Below are 21,746 nucleotides of genomic sequence, written 5' to 3'. Positions count from 1 at the left end.
CAGGGAGCCTTTGTGGTACCAGCACCGCCCTCCAATAATTCAACACAAAATAATCCTACGAATATGCGACGCACTATAAGTGATTTGGATAGTTTTCTAAAACAAAATCCCCCCAGCAATAGCGGGCAACAGCAACAGCTGCAACTGCAACAGCAACAATTATCGAATTCCAATCAAGCCTCCTCCACCACCAGCTCGACGACGACAACCACAACAATAGGTAATCTTAAAAATGCCACCAAAACTTTGATTCAAGTTCAAGATATGAATTTGCCCCAAAGTATTGAGATCTATAGTACTAAACAGCAACCACAACAACAACAAAAGACAATGACTAACATAGGTGTGGGCACCAACACCTCGTCCTCCATAACAACGGCGGCAACATCTACGTCCAATTCAACGAAAGCTATGACAGCCACAAGTTCACAGGCTGTCATATCTGTAGCAACAGCGGCTACAACGAATAATACAACGACAACACGTTCCACATCCACAGATCCCAAGGATTCAACACTCATAGAGCTGTTGAAACGTGGTACCCGTATAGCCGTAACCCAAAAACACAATAATCCCAATGTTCCCTTGGGTGGAGTATCCCGTCAAATTATAACCAATAAAAATAATTGCAGTGTCATTATACCCTCTGAGGTTCAGGTGGTATCGACCAAAGGTAGAATGAAGAAACCCCTAGAGGGTGAACACTTACAATTGGGCAATACAACTAATGTCACTTTGGCCGACGGTACTCCCCTCTCGTTGACCATAGCCCAAGGTTCGGATAGCAACAGCGAAGTGTATACAGTAACCTATACCAGTGATGGAAGTGGTCTATTTGATGATTCGGAAGTTTACAATGTCAGTGAAGCGGAAATGTTGCTACAGACAGTGGATACCATGCAATTGCTGCGTGATGGTGGAGACTCACTGAAAGGTGGAGGTGGAGATTCACGGTCTGTAACCTCTGAACATTCCGAACAATTTGAGGTTATCGAAGCTAAACTGGAGAGTCCTGTCCAACATCTAGAGGGTCAACAACAACAGCCGCCACTTCAATCAGTTCAATCAGGGCAAAGCAATTGCTCCGCTTCCAATACAACACAAACTCTTCCCAATTTCCAACATTTCCATTCCAAAGAACTTATTATCCAAAATTCTGGTTTAAGTCAAAATAATCTAAGGACCCATAGCCTGAGTTTACCCAATAGTGTGGTAGAGCTCAAACATCCACAATATGCTTCGAGTCTCAGTTCACCACTACATTCACCCTTGGCCTATCCCACACCGCCATCTAGCCATGAGAATGTCACACAGACCTCGCCCTATATAGAGGACACACATAATTTCAGTGATAATCAGAATATATTCTTCAATGAGTCCTTGCTGAATACGAGCAACAGTTCCCATCATGAGGAGAGCGAAAATGATAAAATTTTAAAATTGAAAAGTGTTCTGGAGGATCATTCCTTTGATTCCAATATCAAGGTAGAGGATTTACTCAATGGCTCAGGGGATCCAGATACTGAATGTGATTTGCGAGAATTTGCCGAAGCTAATCTCTCATTTTTGGATGAGGATCAAGAATTCCTCAATGATTCAAGAAATGCTACATCTCCTTTATCGGAATCCTTTTTCACCAGTGGCATAGGTTCCGCGGAGGAGGTTAAAGAAGTGCTTAGGGAGGTGCTCACGGAAGATCAAATTAGTTTGAATTGTGAAAGTCAACAGGAGAATATCATTGATTTGTATTATCTGCCCGGTTTAAGTTTGCAATCTCAAATGATGCCCAATTCAGAGGATCCATTATTATCATCCTCTCCCCGAGATTTTGGAGGGCAATTGAAGATAGTCAATACCATGCAGTCCCAGCAGCAGCAACAGCAGCAACAACAGCAACTCCACAACATTCCTCACCAACAGCAACAACAGATATTGCAACAGAATTTCTTCTCAAATCCACAAACGAATTCACAGAACACCTCGAATACCCAACCGCAACAGCAACAGGCTTCCAGCCAATTGAAAATGGCTTTGGATAATCCCACCCAGGTGTCTACCAATGAAATGAATCAATTGATCTTGAATATACCCACGAATGGGATGACGAATAACCCAAATCCGACAACAACAATTCACTATAATGTACAAACCATACCACCACAAGTACAAAATTCACAAAATCCTTCGTCCCAGACATCCCAACAGACGCAGCAGCAGCAGCAGCAGACTCAGTTTTTGGCTTCTACCACCACCAATAGTATATCCTCCTCAAACACCTCCAACAATAATAATCATCATTTAAATTCTCTCAATGAGGCCTTAATGCAACCGATAATATATGCCACCAGTGGTACCACCGACAAAGTTGAAATTAAATTAGAACAGAATCCCGATAGTAATTCTAGTGTATTGCTGCAACAACAACAACAGCAGACCATAATCCAACATAGCCAATCTCACCAGCAACAGTCTAGTAGTAAATTAGTCCATGGGATGAAATCGGCAAACTATCATCATCTACCCGCCAATAATCAGCAGCAGATGTCTTCTCTGCAACCGTTATCGAATCAAACCAATTCGATATTGAAGCGCCGTTTAAAAGCCGGCGGACATCATTTATCTATGGACTCATCGGGTCAACCTGCCTATTCCAAATATCAGGCTTTATCGCCTTTTAAATCGAAGCTTCGTAAACCCTCTCGTACTCATTACACACCATCGCCCATTCTCAATCCTGAGCGTAAGGGCAGCGGTCTGTACTGCAATGTCTTAAAACAATTGGGTTGTTCTCTATTGAGCTTTGATAATTTTGATGATTTCGATGATGATCCTGTAGGTTTGGTGGACTTTTCCGATGAATCTAAAGTTAATTTGGGTTCGGCCTATCAAGCTTCAATACCGGCATTTAATGATCGTCCAAGCAGCAACTCAGAGATTCAAGAACCCATAGGTTGTGATCTAATGTGGAATCCTGATTGCCAACGTGATGAGAAAATTCTTATGCGTTTCATTGATCTGAGTAAATCATCTGCAGTCCCCTTGGGTAGCCATACCGAAGAGGTAGCTTTGAAGACATTACTTACGGCTGAGGGCAATACTGCAACGGCTGTATTGAGTCTTTTACAAACTCAATCGAATTCATTCCAAATGAAATGGTCATCGCAGGAATTGGAATGTTTCCTCAAAGGCTTAGAGAGGCATGGCAAGGAGTTTAGTAAAATATCCAAGGAGGTAAGTGTGAAAATCAAAAAAGCATAACAGAGAGATCAACAGGATCTTTAGGTTAACATACATATTTTATTTGATATGGTGTTCAGATGAGATGGGATATTAAGCCAGTCGTATCCAGAATCGCTCGAGGATGTCGATTGGAACGAGGCATTTCTAAAATGTAATATGACAAGTGAAGTCATACAAACACTTCTATAATCTATATACCCATATTTTTTATATTCCGTCTTAGAAGATAATCCATCAAATCCCAAAACTTGTGTATTACTTGTATCTCTTACTGCGGGCATAAATTTTGTTTGGTCTTCAAAACAGATTTATATGTTGGAAGAATTGCTTGCCCTTTGCAGTATAGAGTCGTTCTCAGTTTGTTATATTTATTTCGACTAACATCAATTTCTATCATAAGAGATATTGTTTCTTTCTCAGGAAAATCTGATACCGATTATGGTTTTGGGATACTCTGAACTATCCTTTTCAGTCGCATCGGTGTTATCTCAGGGAGAATGTCGGCAGTTTTAAGTACATCCGAGGTCAGCTTTTTAATATTTCTTCATAGGTATCCTTAGCTTCGTCATTATAATAACAAATCAGTATTTCATTATTTTGGGCCTGCAATCAGATAGCAAAACCATCGAGAATTGCATATTTTTTTTTAGCGAAATTACCTTGTCTTAAAAGGGAATAGCAAATTGAAGTTGCCATTCAATGAGAGAAATACTAGCTTTTGAATGGAACGGGTTGAAGTTTCAGAGAAAGTCACTGAATTGCACAAACTTAGCAATTTGGTTTGTTCAATAGCTTCCAAGCGAACAGCTCTCTGATTTGTGAGCAAACGAAAATCAGGGGATTTGAGGTACAAATATAGAATCGGTATTCTGACATTACTGCATTCAATCTATCCCGTTCTGTGCTTCATTGAATGAAAATCAGGGGAATTGAGTGAAGTACAGATCTAGAATCTGTTGTAACGAAGTATTCGTTACATAAATTTATTTTGTTATGTATATGTATATACATTTATTTCGATGGATTATATATTGAATTCTATTTTACACTTTTGAAATATTATCATTATTAGTATAAGTGAATTGTAAAAACAACAAGTATATACGGCCGTAAGTTCGGCCAGGCCGAAGCTTATGTACCCTCCATCATGGATTGCGTAGAAACTTCTTCTAAACACTGCCATCCACAATCGAATAACTTAAGTTGCGGTAACGCTTGCCGATGGCAAGGTATCTTAAAACCTCCTACCACCATCTTCTAAATTGTATATAAGTCCATACGTGATATATATTAAATCAAAAGATCGATCCAATACGTATATAATTCAGTTTGACAAAATAGACATACAATTTTGACAAAATTTTCTACAGAAATAAAATTTTAACAAAATTTTCTATAGAAAAAAAATTTTCACAAAATTTTCTATAGAAATAAACTTTTGACAAAATTTTCTATAGAAATAAAATCTTGGTAGATTATTTTTGGCTCGAGTGGCAACCATGATTATGAACCGAATAAAATTTGAACAAAATTTTCTATAGAAATAAAATTTTGACAATGATGAACATTTTATTATGAACCGAATAAAATTTTAACAAAATTTTCTCTAGAAATAAAATTTTGACAAAATTTTCTATAGAAATAAAATTTTGACAAAATTTTCTATAGAAATAAAATTTTGGTAGACTATTTTTGGCTCTAGTGGCAACCATGATTATGAACCGATATGGACCAATTTTTGTGTGATTGGACCAATTTTGGTATGGTTATTAGCGACCATATACTAACACCACGTTCCTAATTTGAACCGGATCGGATGAATTTTGCTCCTCCAAGAGGCTCCGGAGGTCAAATCTGGAGAACGTTTTATATGGGGGCTATATATAATTATGGACCGATATGGACCAATTCTGACACGCTTGTTAAAGATCATATACTAACACCATGTTCCAAATTACAACCGGATTGGATGAAATTTTCTTCTCTTTGAGGCTCCGCAAGCCAAATCTGGGGATCGGTTTATATGGGGGCTATATATATTTATGGACCGATGTGGACCAATTTTTGCATGGTTGTTAGAGACCATATACTAACACCATGTACAAAATTTCAGCCGGATCGGATGAAATTTGCTTCTCTTTTAGGCTCCGCAGGCCAAATCTGGGGATCGGTTTATATGGGGGCTATATATAATTATGGACCGATGTGGACCAATTTTTGCATGGTTGTTAGAGACCATATACCAACACCATGTACCAAATTTCAGCCGGATCGGATGTAATATGCTTCTGTTAGAGGCTCCACAAGCCAAATCTGAGGGTCCCTTTATATGGGGGCTATACGTAAAAGTGGACCGATATGGCCCATTTTCAATACCATCCGACCTACATCGATAACAACTACTTGTGCCAAGTTTCAAGTCGATAGCTTGTTTCGTTCGGAAGTTAGCGTGATTTCAACAGACGGACGGACGGAGAGGACATGCTTAGATCGACTCAGAATTTCACCACGACCCAGAATATATATACTTTATGGGGTCTTAGAGCAATATTTCGATGTGTTACAAACGGAATGACACAGTTTATTTACCCCCATCCTATGATGGAGGATATAAAAAGAGAGAAAACACACAACAGCGAATCTTTGATAGTTATTGTAAATAATTACTCTTCTACATTCATTCTCTTCTACACTCTCACACTTGTATACACATTACTACACGCAGCCTTTTACAACTACTCCCAACATGACTCATCACTCCAGACTGTGTGGCTCAGTGATAATCATTTTGGGACTAGTCAGACTTCAGCCGTCATCGTGTGAGGACAGTTGCCGCAAGTACGAACGGCTTCGATAACAGCCTCACTCGCACACGTAGGTCTGGCTTAAACGTAGTTGTGCAGAGAGAGGCTATTGGTTTTAACAGCCATACCTCTCAGGCATATTCGAGCACAGGGTTTCTACTGGTCCCTACGGCCATAAATCCCAGGCTATCCAGTAGTGCAGAGTGAGTTACTGGTTTCGTACAGCCATGGTCCCTAGGCGGTTTGGTGTCTACTAATATATTCATAACCTCCTTTGTTGGAACTGACGGCTAAGATAGCCTTGATTTAGCAGCAGCAATTACGAGGGCTCAGTAATTCTTTAGTAGACCGAAGATTCATTGACTGAACAGAATATGGAAGTGTCAATAATTGATTTCGAACTCTAATAAAATAAAAAACTGCCTTCCGATATTTCAATGATTAAATAATAATAGGTCCATATCTCAGACACACGATCAAATGCGAAGTTATAAACTCGTACAAGGTTCAGTGATTAAAGTGTATAACCAAATCTCAGTAATAGAACTTCAAACCAATGTCTCACCGACTCAATTTGTTTTGATCCCCAAAATAATGAACTGAAGTATATGAGGTAGAATTGCAAGTCAGTCAGTGATTGAGCCGTAAGCCGAACGTTCAGTGATGGAACTGCAGAAAAATAGGCAGAGTAATTAAACTACAACCCCGATTCTCACTATTGGCGATTTTGATTGAGAAAAAAAAGTGTTGCATACAAATGGTACAACATTTTATGGTGTTACCACAGTGTTGCGGAAACCCCTTGCAATGACAACACCGTTTGCGTGTGAAAACGAAAAAAAAGTGCAACACTGATATAAAATCAAAACAAACGAAATTTGGTGGAAATATTTCGATTATTATTAACTATTATTGGGATCTCGACTAGAGGTGAGTACTATGTTCGATTTTTTCACCAAAACACGAAATTAAAAGTACAAATATATTTATGAAGACGATTATATTTTGATCGAGTCTTGCCAAATAATGGATGGAAAATATCCAAGGAATTGATTGCAAATAATTTTATATTTCTACATCAGTTAATTAAAAAAAGTAACCGTGAAAACAAGCTGGTTTTCAGCTTGAAAACTGAACATAGTACTCAGCTTAACACGCAATTTTTCCTTAAACTAAGGGAAATTGGTCAAACTTTTGATTTTATATATTTTTAATGATCTTACTTCTACTTCAGAGTACAAATTAATTACATCCTCAACAAAGTCTTTAACTCGACGTTGGTCATTTCGTCCAAGCAATGATGTTGCAACTTCTTCATCGTCGTCAGAAGAACTACTCTCCAATAGCGCATCTACAATGGTGTTGGCAAAAAAAACGCATTTGCTTTTTGCATTTCGCGGCACTAAATTAATCAGCTGTGTTGAAGAAATTGAAAAGCAACCACAATACACGTGTCACGCACTTTCTTTTGTATTTGGAACAACGCTATTATTTAGGTCGAAGAATAAAAGCGTCTTCAACATTGAAAGTGTAACCATCTGCACCGTAGACCAGCTACGGTGTAAAATGGGTTGCACTTTTACTCTTGCGATGAGTAACACCTCGTCAATCGAACGTGCACATTTTGGGTAGACTGCACTGAATTTTCCAATCGAAAAACAATTTTGATTTATGGGGGTAAAGTGTAAAATATGCAACATATTTCTTACCAATCGAAATCACCACAAGTCTTTCCTTAAAAGTTGCCTCGGTGCTTAAATGATTTAGATTGCTCAGTGGACTGAAAGTCTGTGGCTTAGGGACTGACCGCTGGCCCAGTCATATTATGGCAAATCGATGTCTCACTATCGAAACTGCGGGCTTAGGACTCAGAGAAAATTATTTAATTGCCCAAACTTTAGTAATTAGATTTGCTAGGTAAGACTGTGATTTTTCAACAGACGAAAGGTATAAAATTAACGGTATAAAATTAACGGTACAACAGTCTCAGAGTAATTACCTAGGACCTAGGATTCATAATGGAGCATCATACCGAACTTGCAACATTGAATATGCCGACCTATATTTCTTTGAATTAAAGATCGAGGGCATAGTAATTCTTTCGTAAATCGAAGATTCATTGACTGATCTGTATATTGACGTTTCAATAATTGACTTTGAGACATAACATATTATGTCCAACTGAGTAAATGAAAAAAATGTTGGCCGATGTCTCAGTAATTAAATATCCATGTATTTGAAACATGACCGAAGGATAAGTGATACAAAGGTTCAGTGATTAAAGATCAGAGCAAAATTTCAGTACAAGAATTGCAGACTTAAGTTTCACTGACCCAATTTGTTTTGGTCTTCAAAGTGGCGAACTGCAGACCAAGATCTATGTGCTGGAACTGTAGAGAGGTCAGTGATTGAACCGCAAGCCGAGGGCTTAGTGGTAGAACTCCAAAAACCAAATTCTAATAATTGAACTGCAGACCGAATCTCAGTAAATATCTCTTCAAAAACTGCTGACCGATGTATGTATATGTTCTTCAACTGCCTATGGCCTAGTGACTAATCAATGACTCAATGATTTATTAGCCAAGCAAAGTATCACCAATGATACCGTTGTGCAATGGTTAGCATGCCCGCCTTGCATACACAAGGCCGTGAGTTCGATTCTTGCTTCGACCGAAAAGTTTTTCAGCGGTGTAATATCCCACCTCAGTAATGCTGATAACATTTCTGAGGGTTTCAACGTTCCTCTAAGTTGTTTCACTGCAATGTGGAACGCCGTTCGGACTCGGCTATAAAAACGAGGTCCCTTTTCATTGAGCTTAACATGGAATCGGGCCGCACTCAGTGATAAGAGAGAAGTTCACCAATGTGATATCACAATGGACTGAATGGTCCAAGTGAGCCTGGTACATCGGGCTGCCACCTAACCTATCACCATTGAAATTTCGGATTGAAATCTCTGAGAAAGTGATTGAAATGCACAACCTTAGTAATTTGAATTGCTCAGTGACCTGTATGCGAATGGCATAGTGGGTTGTCAGCAGACGATAGTCTGAGGGATTAAATTGAGGACTGCAGTATCAGAGTAAATGATTGAATTATAGACCTAGGATAATTTATGGAACCGCATACTGATGTTAGTGCTTTCAATCTACCGATATTCATTAACTGAATAGTATATCGAAGTCTCAGTGATTAAATAGTAGGTCCATGTCTTCGAAACATGACCGGAGGTAATGCAATCCGAAGCTTCAGTAATTAATGAAATGAATTATTATACAGGGTATTATAAGTTAGAGCATATGTTTGCAACACCCAGAAGGAGACGAGATAGACACATGGTGTCTTTGGCAAAAATGCTCAGGGTGGGCTCCTGAGTCGATGTAGCCATGTCCGTCTGTCTCTGAACACATTTTTGTGATCAAAGTCTAGGTCGCAGTTTTAGTCCAATCGACTTCAAAGTTGGCACATGTGTTTTGGCTCAGAATAGAAACCTATTAATTTTGGAAGAAATCGGTTCAGATTTAGATATACCTCCCATATATATATTTCGCCCGATATGGACTAATATGGTCCCAGAAGCCAGAGTTTTCCCCCAATTTGGTTGAAATTTTGCACTAGGAGTACAATTAGTGGTGTAGTTAAGTGTGCCAAATTTTATTGAAATCGGTTCAGATTTAGATATATCTCCCATATATAGCTTTCACCCGATTTACACTCATATGACCACAGAGGCCAATTTTTTACTCCGATTTAGTTGAAATTTTGCACAAGGAGTAGAATTAGCATTCTAGCTATGCGTGCCAAATTTGGTTGAAATCGGTTCAGATTTAGATATAGCTCCCATATATATGTTTTTCTGATTTCGACAAAAATTTTCCTTTTAAAACCGCCACTACTTAGTCGAAAAGTTGTAAAAATTACTCTAATTTTCCTAAACTTCTAATACATATATATCGAGCGATAAATCATAAATAAACTTTTGCGAAGTTTCCTTAAAATTGCTTCAGATTTAAATGTTTCCCATATTTTTTACTAACATTGTGTTCCACCCTGGTGCATTAGCCGACTTAAATTTTGAGTCTATAGATCAAATTCTGTCCAGATCTATCAAATTCTGTCCAGATCGAGTGATATTTAAATGTATGTATTTGGGATAAACCCTTATATATAGAACCCAACACATTTGACAAACTGGTCGAGGGTATAATATAGTCGTCCCCGTCCGACTTTAGACTTTCCTTACTGGTTTATAATAAAATAGGGATGTCATATTAAGTATTATCGAATTACTTTATTTATACATTTTATATAATTACATTACAGCTCGGTACAAAATCCACTGGTGAATGTGTGCAAATGTATTATTTCTGGAAGAAATTATGTGTGGATTATAAAGTGACCCACCTGAAAGCTGAAACACCACCACAAACAACCCATCAGACAGCTGATCCAAAACCTTATGTATGTGAAATACCCGACTGTTCAGCGGTAAGTTGAAAAAATCATCAAAATCATCTAAACATTTCCTTAATCCAAAGCTTTTCTTAAAAATCTTTAAATTAATTAATAACAATTAAAATCATGCAATACCAAAACGTGCTACTACTCTTGCAGAGCTTTTCATCAAAAGCAGCCCTGCATGGTCATACTCGCATACACACATATGGCCGCAATCTGCAAAGCCAAAATAATAACAATAGTAATAACAGCCAACATGCTAGCACCTCCAATACAAGCACAACTAATCCTAATGCAACAGCATCCACGCCAGGCTCCGCTAATCATAATAACAGCAACAACAACAACAACCAGCACAACAATCCTTTGCATAGTGCCAGCGGAAGTATTGGTGGCAGTATAGTCGGTGCTCAAGTCACCCATATTAATAATCCTACAGCGGCTAACACCATTAATCCAAAAGATCCCAATAATGCCAATAAAGACAATACCGAATTTCCCTGCAAGGTGTGCGGCAAGTAAGACTCCCCCAACTCATTACATCCTTGTTGTTTTTTTTTTTTTTTTTTGTCAAAAATATCCTTCGCTGTTAATATAAAGCGAGAGAATAGCATATAACAAAGAAAAAATATTTAAAGCATTTTACCTATGAAATTGAAAAGTTTTTCGTTTGAAGTTGTATACAAAAATTTGCCCTGTTTAATTTGTTGCCGTATTGATTTGCTCCAAACCCTTCCTAAGTTGCCTAGAAGTTTAAAATCGATCACTCCCTTTTACACAGAAAATAAAATATATTTATTTTTTTTCAATCACGAAGCTAATTACTCCAATAAATTTTTAATTGAAATGTTAGTACACAGGAAAAAATTTGTTACCAAAATATTTGCAATTGAAGCAAAAAATTTTCCAATTAAAAAATTAATTGAAAACATTTTTAATCGAAATAGAAACAATAAGTCAATGATTCAAATTTTTAAATTTTTAATTGAAACATTAATTAATTTAATTTGTAATTAAGAATAAATTGATATAAAAAATTAATTGAAAATAATTACTTTTTAATCGAAATAGAAACAATAAGTCAATGATTGAAATTTTTAAATTTTTAATTAAAACTTTAATTAATTTAAATTTTAATTAAGAAATAAATTAATATAAAAAAATAATTGATAAAAATTTACTTTTCAATCGAAATAGAAACAATAAGTCAATGTTTGACACTTTTAAATTTTGAATTAAAATATTAATTAATTTAATTTTTAATTAAGAAATAAATTGATATAAAAAATTAATTGAAACAAATTTACTTTTCAATCGAAACAGAAACAATAAGTCAATGATTGACTTTTAAAATTTTTAATTAAAAAATTAATTAATTCAATTTTTAATTAAGAAATAAATTGATACAAAAAATTAATTGAAAAAATTTAATTTTTAATCTCAATAGAAACAATAAGTCAATGATTGGAATTTTTAATTAAAAAATTAATTAATTTAATTTTTAATTAAGAAAAAAATTGATACAAAAAATTAATTGAAAAAATTTATTTTTTAATCGCAATAGAAACAATAAGTCAATGATTTAAAGTTTTAAGATTTTAATTAAAATTTTAATTCAGAAATAAATTGATATAAAAAATAATTCGAAAAATTTACTTTTAATCGCAATAGAAACAATAAGTCGATGATTGAAATTTTTAAATTTTTAATTAAAATATTAATTAATTTAATTTTTAATTAAGAAATAAATTGATATAAAAAATGAATTGAAAAAATTTACTTTTAATCGAAAAAGAAACAATAAGTCAATGATTGAAATGTTTAAATTTTTAATAAAAAAAATTAATTAATTAAAATTTTAATTAAGAAATAAATTGATACAATTAGCATTTTAATCAAACTCAGAAGACTAAGCCAGTTAAAAAAAATTTTTTTTTACTTTTTTTAATTAAAACCCTAATTGAAAGAATCAAATTTTTAATCAAACTAAAAACACAAAGTCAGTTAAAAACGTAATTGAAAATAGTTAGATAAATTTAAAAAAAAATAAAAAATTAATTGAGTTTTACAATCAACATCAATTAATATTTTAATTGAATGAATTTAAAAAAAAATTAATTGAAATTTGCTTACGTCATCCTTTTTTATCCATTTAACGCTGTGATTAATACGGTCATTTCTATGAGTGAAGACAATTCAATTAAAAAATTGATTGGATCAAATTTGGATTAAATTTTTAATTAAAAAATTAATTAATTTAATTTTTAATTAAGAAATAAATTGATATAAAAAATTAATTGAAAAAATTTAATTTTTAGCCGACATAGAAACAATAAGTCAATGATTGAATTTTTTACATTTTAAATTAAAAAATTAATTCATTAAATTTTTAATTAAGAAATAAATTGATACAATTAACATTTTAATCAAACTCAGAAGACTAAGTCAGTTAAAATTTTTTTTTATTTTTTTAATTAAAACCCTAATTGAAAGAATCAAATTTTTAATCAAACTAAAAACACAAAGTCAGTTAAAAACGTAATTGAAAATAGTTAGTTAAATTAAAAAAAATTAAAAATTAATTGAGTTTTACAATCAACATCAATTAATATTTTAATTGAATGAATTTAAAAAAAATTAATTGAAATTTGCTTATGTAATCCTTTTTTATCCATTTAACGCTGAGATTAATACGGTCATTTCTATGAGTGAAGACATTTCAATTAAAAAATTAATTCGACCAAATTTGGATTACATTTTTAATTAAAAGTTAATTAATTTAATTTTTAATTAAGAAATGAATTGATATAAAAAATTAATTGAAAAAAATTCATATTTAATCGACATAGAAACAATAAGTCAATTATTGAAATTTTTAATATTTAAATTAAAAAATTAAATCATTTAATTTTTAATTAAGAAATAAATTGATACAATTAACATTTTAATCAAACTCAGAAGACTAAGTTAGTTAAAAAAATGTTTTAAATTTTTTTAATTAAAACCCTAATTGTAAGAATCAATTTTTTAATCAAACTAAAAATACAAAGTCAGTTAAAAAAAGTAATTGAAAATAATTAGTTGATTAAAAAATTAATCGAGTTTTACAATCAATATCAATTAAATTTTTAATTGAATGTATTTAAAAAAAATTAATTGTAAGTTGCTAACGTAATCCTTTTTTATCCAACTAACATTGTGATTAATACGGTCATTTCTATGAGTGAAGACATTTCAATTAAAAAATTAATTATATCAATTAATTTCGTGATTGAATAAAAAACTATTTTTCTGTGTAGACAGAAAAAAACAATATCACCAAAATATTTCCAATTAAAAAGTTTACTGATGCTAACTTTTAACTTTTTAATCAAACTAGAAACATTAAGTCAATTAAGTTGATGAATGGACATTTATAAAATTTTAATTGAAAAATTAATTAATACAATTTACATTAAAAAAATATGTTTGTTTTTATTTTTAATTAAAAAATTTATTTAAAAAAATTAATTTTTTAATCAAACTAAAACACTGAGTCGGTTAAGAAAGTTATTGAAAATATTTACGTTTTTAATTAAAAAATTAATTGAGGCTTGCAATCACCATTAAATAAATTTTTAATTGAATGAATTAAACAATTAATTGAAATTTGCTAATGAAATCAATTAATTTTTTACTGAAGTATTTTTTATGCCCAATTAAAACTCTGATTAATTTTGTCATGTTCGTGATTGAAGATATTTCGATTGATATTTCGTGATTGAATAAAAAACATTTTTTCTGTGTACACAGAAAAAAAATATCACCAAAATATTTAAACGTTTATTGCAGCTAAATAATTGAAAAAATGAATTGATGACCAGTTAGTTATGTGTTTGAAATTTTTTTAATTAAAATCTTAAATGAAACAATCATTTTTTTAATCCAACTACAAAGTCAGTTAAGAAAGTTATTTAAAATCGTTAGTTAATTAAAAATAAACTGAGGTTAGCAACCTACATCAAATAGATTTCTAATTAAAAAGTGAATTGAAATTTTCTAATGAAATCAAATAATTTTTTAATGAAGTATTTGTTTATGCCCAATGACAACTCTGATTAGTTCTGTCATTTTCGTGATTGAAGACATTTCAATTAAATAATTTTTTGGATCGATTAATTTCGTGATTGAATAAAAGGCTATTTTTCTGTGTGCACAGAAAAACCAATATCACCAACATATTTCCAATTGAAAAGTCTATTGAAGCTAAAATATTGTTCAATTAAAAAACTAATTGACACATTAAACTTTCTAATCAATCTAGAAAGTCAATTAACTCAATCAAAATAAATTTTTAATTCAAAAACTAATTGATACAAATAACTTTTTAATAAAACTCGCAAGTCTAAGTCAGTTGAATAAAATTATGGATTTTTGTTTTTAAATTTTTAATTAAAAATTAATTTGAAGCAATAATTTTTTTTATCAACCTAAAAACACTGAGTCCATTAAGAAAGTGATTGAAAATAATTAAGTTTTTAATTAAAAAAAAAATATTGACGTTTGCAATCAACATCAATTAAATTTTTAATTGCATCATTAAAAAATTTATTTCAAATTTTCCAATGAAATCAATTTCATTTTAATCAATCAATATTTGAATCAAACTAAAAACACTGAGTCGCCCAGCAAAAAAATTTGGAAGTTCTTCTTAAGACACAACTTTAAAAGCACTTCCAAAAATGTCCTCCCAAAGATGTTCTTTATTTTAACTGCATAGGAAGTTCATTTGAGTAAATTTTTTATAACTCGCTTTTTTCATATTTTTAATGGGAAATTTAATTTATTATTTTATTATTTGAAATGGGTTAAAAACAGATTAAAAATTAATAAAATAGTGCAAATTATTTAAATTTTGCAAAAAAAATGCTAAATCCTTTCTACAAAAATTTTTTAAAATATTTAATGTCAAACGTTCCAGACAAGCATTATAATGCCTTAAAAATCATAAAAAAAATTAAAAATATTTATTCGTCAAAATATCACAAAATTTCTTTATTCACATCCAAATCACTGGATTCGCATCACACCTTAAGAAGTGATGCAATTTCAGTGCAACGTCTGTTGTAATGGTGGACATCCGTCCTATGACAAGCCCATGTTAAAATCATCGCTTCTGCGCCAATTTTGCACCACTTCCGGATCCAAAAAGAACATTTTCACTACTTTTTAGGCGACGCTTTTTTTGATGGGCGGTTAAGAAAGTAATTAAAAATAATTACGATTTTAATTATGGTAAAAATTAATTGAGGTTCGCAATCAATATCAATTACATTGAATAATTAAAAATTTATTTTAAATTTGCCAATGAAATCAATTAATTTTTTAATCAAATATTTTTTTTATGTGATTGATATTATTATTTTCGTGATTGAAGACATTTCAATTAAAAAAATTAATGGGGTCAATTAATTTCGTAATTGAATCAGAACAGTTTTCTGTGTATCACTCAATGGCATTTAAAAAATTGGTCCAATTAAAAAATTAATTGATACAATTAAGCTTTGTCATTGATTTTCGTTTTAATAAAAAAATTGTTGTTGAATCAAAAACATTTTTAATTGACTATTTGTTTTAGCTGAACTAAAAATTTACTTGTCATTGATTTTCATTTTAATAAAAAAATTGTTGTTGAATCAATAAAATGTTTAATTGAATACTTGTTTTGGTTTAACTAAAAATTTACTTGATCATTTTGGAATTTTGGTGATATTTTTTGTGTAAATTTACTTTTTTGTTTTGTTGAATATAGCATTGGTGTTCTGACAAGAAGTCTTAGACTTTGATGCAGCAACTGCACGTTGGCCTTAGATTTTTTTGTTTGTGGGATGTGTTCATATTTCCGTTTCCATTGTTTTCGTAAAAAATGTTCAGTTCCCATTTTCATTTCCCTTAGCCTTGTAGATAATTTGAGATATTAGCTTTTTTTTTAATTTGAATAGATTTATCAGCTTAAACAAAATACATGTATGTTGAAATATTAATATGAGATAATCGACCCCTAACCGCCCCCATAAGCCATCATAATTAAATTAGCATTTGTTTTCCATGATATATTAGATATATTTATATACATATTAATAATTAATGTTGTTTATTTATTTGTTGTTGTATTTTTCAATATGTATTTTTCTATTTTTTTTTTTTGATACATCAAACGTAACGTAATCAACTAAAAACCAATTAAAGCGAAAATTCACAGCTCATAGAAATTTTTAAACAAATTCGTTGAATGCATATGAATATGACATTTACGTAAAAACCAAATCACCGAATTAGAAGAGAAAAAGAAAACGCTCGTTAAAAGCAAAACCAAATCAAACTCAATAAACCCTCAACTCAACTCAAGATATTCAAAATCAGATTTCAGATTGATCCATAGTCAAATAAAAATTGTAACCAAAGAAATATTTTTGAACCGATCATCTTCAACTTGGATTGTAATTGTAAGTTTTCTTTTATTTAAAAAAAAAACTAAAAAAGTAAATTGCTTTGATTTTCTTTATTTCTTTACACCCCTCCAAAATTCTTAATAATCACAAAATTTTTTTCTAATACCAAAATTTGTTCTTTTCTAGTTATTTAAAAAATAAAAATTTGCGCATATTAGAACCCCCCCCAAAAAAAACTTCTTAACTTTTGTAAATATAATCAAAAGTTTATTTTTTCGCTGACAATGTTTTCTTTTTTCAGATTATTGGAACGTTTAATAATTTTCTTTTTTTTACAACTCAAATTGGATTTTGATAATTCACACTTGAGGTCTATATATGTAAATTTATCTCGCAATACTTCTCCTTGCTATTTCTATAACACAATGCTGAATATGCTATTTTTAGGTCTATTTAAATCTTTTCAACCTACAAACTAAACTTTTCTGTCTTCAGTTTCATATCACAGAGTATGGAAATGTTAGCAATTATCTGTGATACGCGCAAAGGCATATATAGAAAATTGATGCCATTTGTAAATAAAATAAAAACAAGATTAGTTTTCAGCCTGTCATTATTATTTTTTATTTTTTTTTTCTAAAATAAAATGCAAGATTGGATTTCTTTCTGTTTTTGATTTCTACATTCTTCTGAAGGTCTCCTTATTGCACAAACTCTAATTCCATTTGCTAAGTAAAATCAACTGGAAGAATAATTCGTTTAAGCCTGCGATGAAACATACAGTGTATATTGGTATATGACATTTTCTTTGCAATAACCCTACGGTATAAATTTCCTTTATCTTCTTGATATGTAGAAAAAATAATTATAATATTTATTTACTTATTTTTATGATATTCGCGTTTCAACAAAACTGTATAGCAAAGTTTTGTTGAAATTTTCTAAATTTAACCTACATTTTCATTTCTGGTGGGTTCACTTTTTTGAGTTTACTTTATGGGGTATCAGACCAATTTCTATGTTCTAACCACGGTTGTCACTCAAGCCAGAAATAATCTACCAAAACTGGAAAAAAAAATTTCCCAAAAATAATATTTTTTTAAAATTTTACCCATAACAACATTTTGTAAAAATGTTATTTCTATATAGAAATTTGTTGTTTTGTAATTGTACCATACATAAAATTTCTATATAGAAAATTTTGTAAAAATTTTATTTCTATATAGACAATATTGGCAAAATTTCATTTGTGTATAAAAAATTTTGCCAAAACCGAAATTTTTGGTCAAAATTTTACCAAAACTAAAATTTTGTAAAAATTCTATTTCTATATAGAAAATTTTGTCAAAATTTTATTTCTATAGAAAATTTTGTCCAAATTTTTCCTATAGAAAATGTTGTCCAAATTTTTCCTATAGAAAATTTTGTCAAAATTTTTTCTATAGAAAAGGTTCTCAAAATCATTTTCTATAGAAAATTTTTTCAAAATTTGTTTCTTTAGAAAATTTTGTCAAAATTTGTTTCTATAGAAAATTTTGTCATTTTTATACCCTGCTCCACACTGTGGAACAGGGTATTATAAGTTAGTGCATATGTTTGCAATACCCAGAAGGAGACGAGATAGACACATGGTGTCTTTGGCAAAAATGCTCAGGGTGGGCTCCTGAGTCGATATAGCGATGTCCGTCTGTCCGTGAACACATTTTTGTAATCAAAGTTTAGGTCGCAATTTTAGTCCAATCGACTTCAAATTTGGCACAAGTATGTGTTTTGGCTCAGAATAGATCCCTATTGATTTTGGAAGAAATCGGTTCAGATTTAGATATAACTCCCATATATATATATATATATATATATATATATATATATATATATATATATATATATATATATATATATATATATATATATATATATATATATATATATATATATATATATATATATATATATATATATATATATATATATATATATATATATATATATATATATATATATATATATATATATATATATATATATATATATATATTTCGCCCGATATGGACCTATATGGCGCCAGAAGCCAGAGTTTTAACCTAATTTGCTTAAAATTTTGCACAAGAAGAACAATTAGTACTATAGTTAAGTGCGCCAAATTTTATTGAAATCGGTTCAGATTTAGATATAGCTCCCATATATATCTTTCGCCCGATATGGACTAATACGGTCCCTGAAGCAAGAGTTTTACCCCAATTTGGTTGAAATTTTGCACAGGGAGTAGAATTAGTATTATAGCTATGCGTGCCAAATTTGGTTGAAATCAGTTCAGATTTAGATATAGCTCCCATATATAGCTTTCGCCCGATTTACACTCTTATCACCACAGAGGCCAATTTTTTGCTCCGATTTAGTTGATATTTTGCATATGGAGTAGAATTAGCATTGTTGCTATGCGTGCCAAATTTGGTTGGAATCGGTTCAGATTTAGATATAGCTCACATATATATGTTTTTCTGATTTCGACAAAAATGGTCAAAATACCAACATTTTCCTTGTCAAATCGCCTCTGCTTAGTCGAAAAGTTGTAAAAATGACTCTAAGTTTCCTAAACTTCTAATACATATATATCGAGCGATAAATCATAAATAAACTTTTGCGAAGTTTCCTTAAAATTGCTTCAGATTTAAACGTTTCCCATATTTTTTACTAACATTGTGTTCCACCCTAGTGCATTAGCCGACTTAAAAATTTGAGTCTATAGATTTTGTAGAAGTCTATCAAATTCTTCCAGATCGAGTGATATTTAAATGTATGTATTTGGGACAAATCTTTATTATAGCCCCCAACACATTTGACGGATGTGATATGGTATCGAAAATTTAGATCTACAAAGTGGTGCAGGGTATAATATAGTCGGCACCGCCCGACTTTAGACTTTCTTTACTTGTTTCTTACTAAAATTGTGTTCCACCCTAGTGCATTAGTCAACTTAAATTTTGAGTCTATAGATTTTGTAAAAGTCTATCAAATTCTGTCCAAATCGAGTAATATTTAAATGTATGTATTTGGGACAAACCTTTATATATAGCACCCAACACATTTGACGGATGTGATATGGTATCGAAAACTTTGATCTACAAAGTGGTGCAGGGTATAATATAGTCGGCCCCGCCCGACTTTAGACTTTCCTTACTTGTTTTACTTGACAAAAGTAAATTTTTCCCAAACTTTTAAAAGCCAAAAACTCATTTTCGTTTAATTTCTCTCCTATAAGCCTTAATTCATATTTTCAATAAAACGATCTGTCAACTCAATAATCAAAGAATGAAATGCATAACAGATAAGTAATTAAACTAATTTCTTTAGTAGAGCATGATATTACAAGAAATTTACACACTCTTTATTATTCTATTAAAAAAAAAAAATAAAACAAAATATTTTTGCTAAAGATTTTCATAAATGTTTATTTATTTGGCATGCTAAAATATTTCATGGCTTTCTCTATACGAAATAAATGTCTGCTTTCATGGTTAACAGAATAATAGCAATAAAATTATTAATATTTTTCTAATGAACATCAAGAAATTCATGTTGTACTATCTTTTTTTCCTCTCTACACTCTCTCTCTCTCTCTTTTAATTTACAGAGTATTCAGTAAAATCAAGAGTCGTAGTGCCCACATGAAGACCCATCGTGTCACGGACAATGAAACCTCGGTACAAATTGCAAATAATCAAAATCAAGCTATGCAACAACATCATAACCAACAGCAACAACAACAACAGCAGCAGCAGCACCAATAACGATCACAACAATAACAAGAGCTACCATAACAGAAATCCTAAAGGTTAAAAAAAAAAAACAAACAAACAAAACAACATTAGCAGAAATAACATACAACAAAATTTCAAGAAAATCCAGAATTCCTAAACAACCAAAAGATAGAGTAAAAAAGAAAATATGAAAAAAATCATACAATATAGAGACAAACAAAAATCATCTATATAGTAGTAAAAGTTAAATGACAATCGCCATTAAAGAAAAGAAGAAATTACGAAAAAATAACAACACTCAAAATTAAATATATTAATTAATACATTTTAGTATTCTTACAATTTTGAATTTCATCTCAACTTTATAAAAATGGCAAACCAATAAGTTTACTAATCAAAAACAAAAAACTTATATAAAACAAACTAATCAAATCTTTTTTGAAGACAGTTTGTTAAGAGAATAAAACCAGCATTTGAGAAATCATCTTCACATCGATTGTTCTACCAAAGGAAACATAAAACCTATAAATTCAGTAAATGACATTTAAATATTAAAATAAAATTAATTAGTCTCAATTGTTTTTTAGTTATATAAAAATAAATAAGATGAAAATACCATATGTGTAAATGCCTTAAGATAAGGCTAGAGATACTTCAATTGAGTGTGTCTTTTCTGTAAAGCTAGTCATTGTATTGTTTTTCTAATTATTTACTTATTTTGAATTAATTTAATTTCTATATTTATACGTGATAAAGAGTGAGATTCAAATACACTGACAACATACACCACACATACATTGAGAATTATAATTTATTTAGTAAAACTAAATGTTAATCGATTATACAATAAACCGTTTATACAAATTGGAAAGGGAATACTAATATTACACATAAAAAAATTTCACGAAATTTTTTCCAATTAATGTCTTAATTGAGTTTTAAAAACTATTCAATTAAAAATTTAATTGATTCAACAAATTTTTTAATTGAAACAAACATCAATCACAAAAATAAAAGTATAAATTAATTTTTTAATTTACTTTCAATTATTTTTT

At 31.0% G+C, this 21,746-nt stretch overlaps 1 protein-coding gene across 4 annotated transcripts in view; it reads left to right on the top strand.

Annotated features, from left to right (window-relative positions):
- LOC142221654 (uncharacterized) overlaps positions 1 to 21,482 on the top strand; it is a 281,060-nt gene extending 259,578 nt beyond the window's left edge. For 2 of the 4 annotated variants that reach the window (XM_075291417.1, XM_075291410.1), the window contains exons 10-13: positions 4 to 3,231; positions 10,368 to 10,532; positions 10,659 to 11,020; positions 20,565 to 21,482. In XM_075291417.1, the coding sequence (XP_075147532.1) occupies positions 4 to 3,231; positions 10,368 to 10,532; positions 10,659 to 11,020; positions 20,565 to 20,721 (3,912 nt within the window). In that variant the 3' untranslated portion in view covers positions 20,722 to 21,482. Of the gene's footprint in view, positions 1 to 3; positions 3,232 to 10,367; positions 10,533 to 10,658; positions 11,021 to 16,730; positions 16,988 to 20,564 lie in introns of all 4 variants that reach the window. The other 2 variants (XR_012718177.1, XM_075291429.1) reach the window with 2 other exon arrangements.
- Positions 21,483 to 21,746: the final 264 nt, after the last annotated feature.

The sequence above is a fragment of the Haematobia irritans genome, chromosome 1 (genome assembly GCF_050003625.1).
Source record: "Haematobia irritans isolate KBUSLIRL chromosome 1, ASM5000362v1, whole genome shotgun sequence".
NCBI lineage: Eukaryota > Metazoa > Arthropoda > Insecta > Diptera > Muscidae > Haematobia > Haematobia irritans.
Note: the sequence above shows the minus strand (reverse complement) of the source record. Positions and strands in the feature narration are given on the sequence as shown.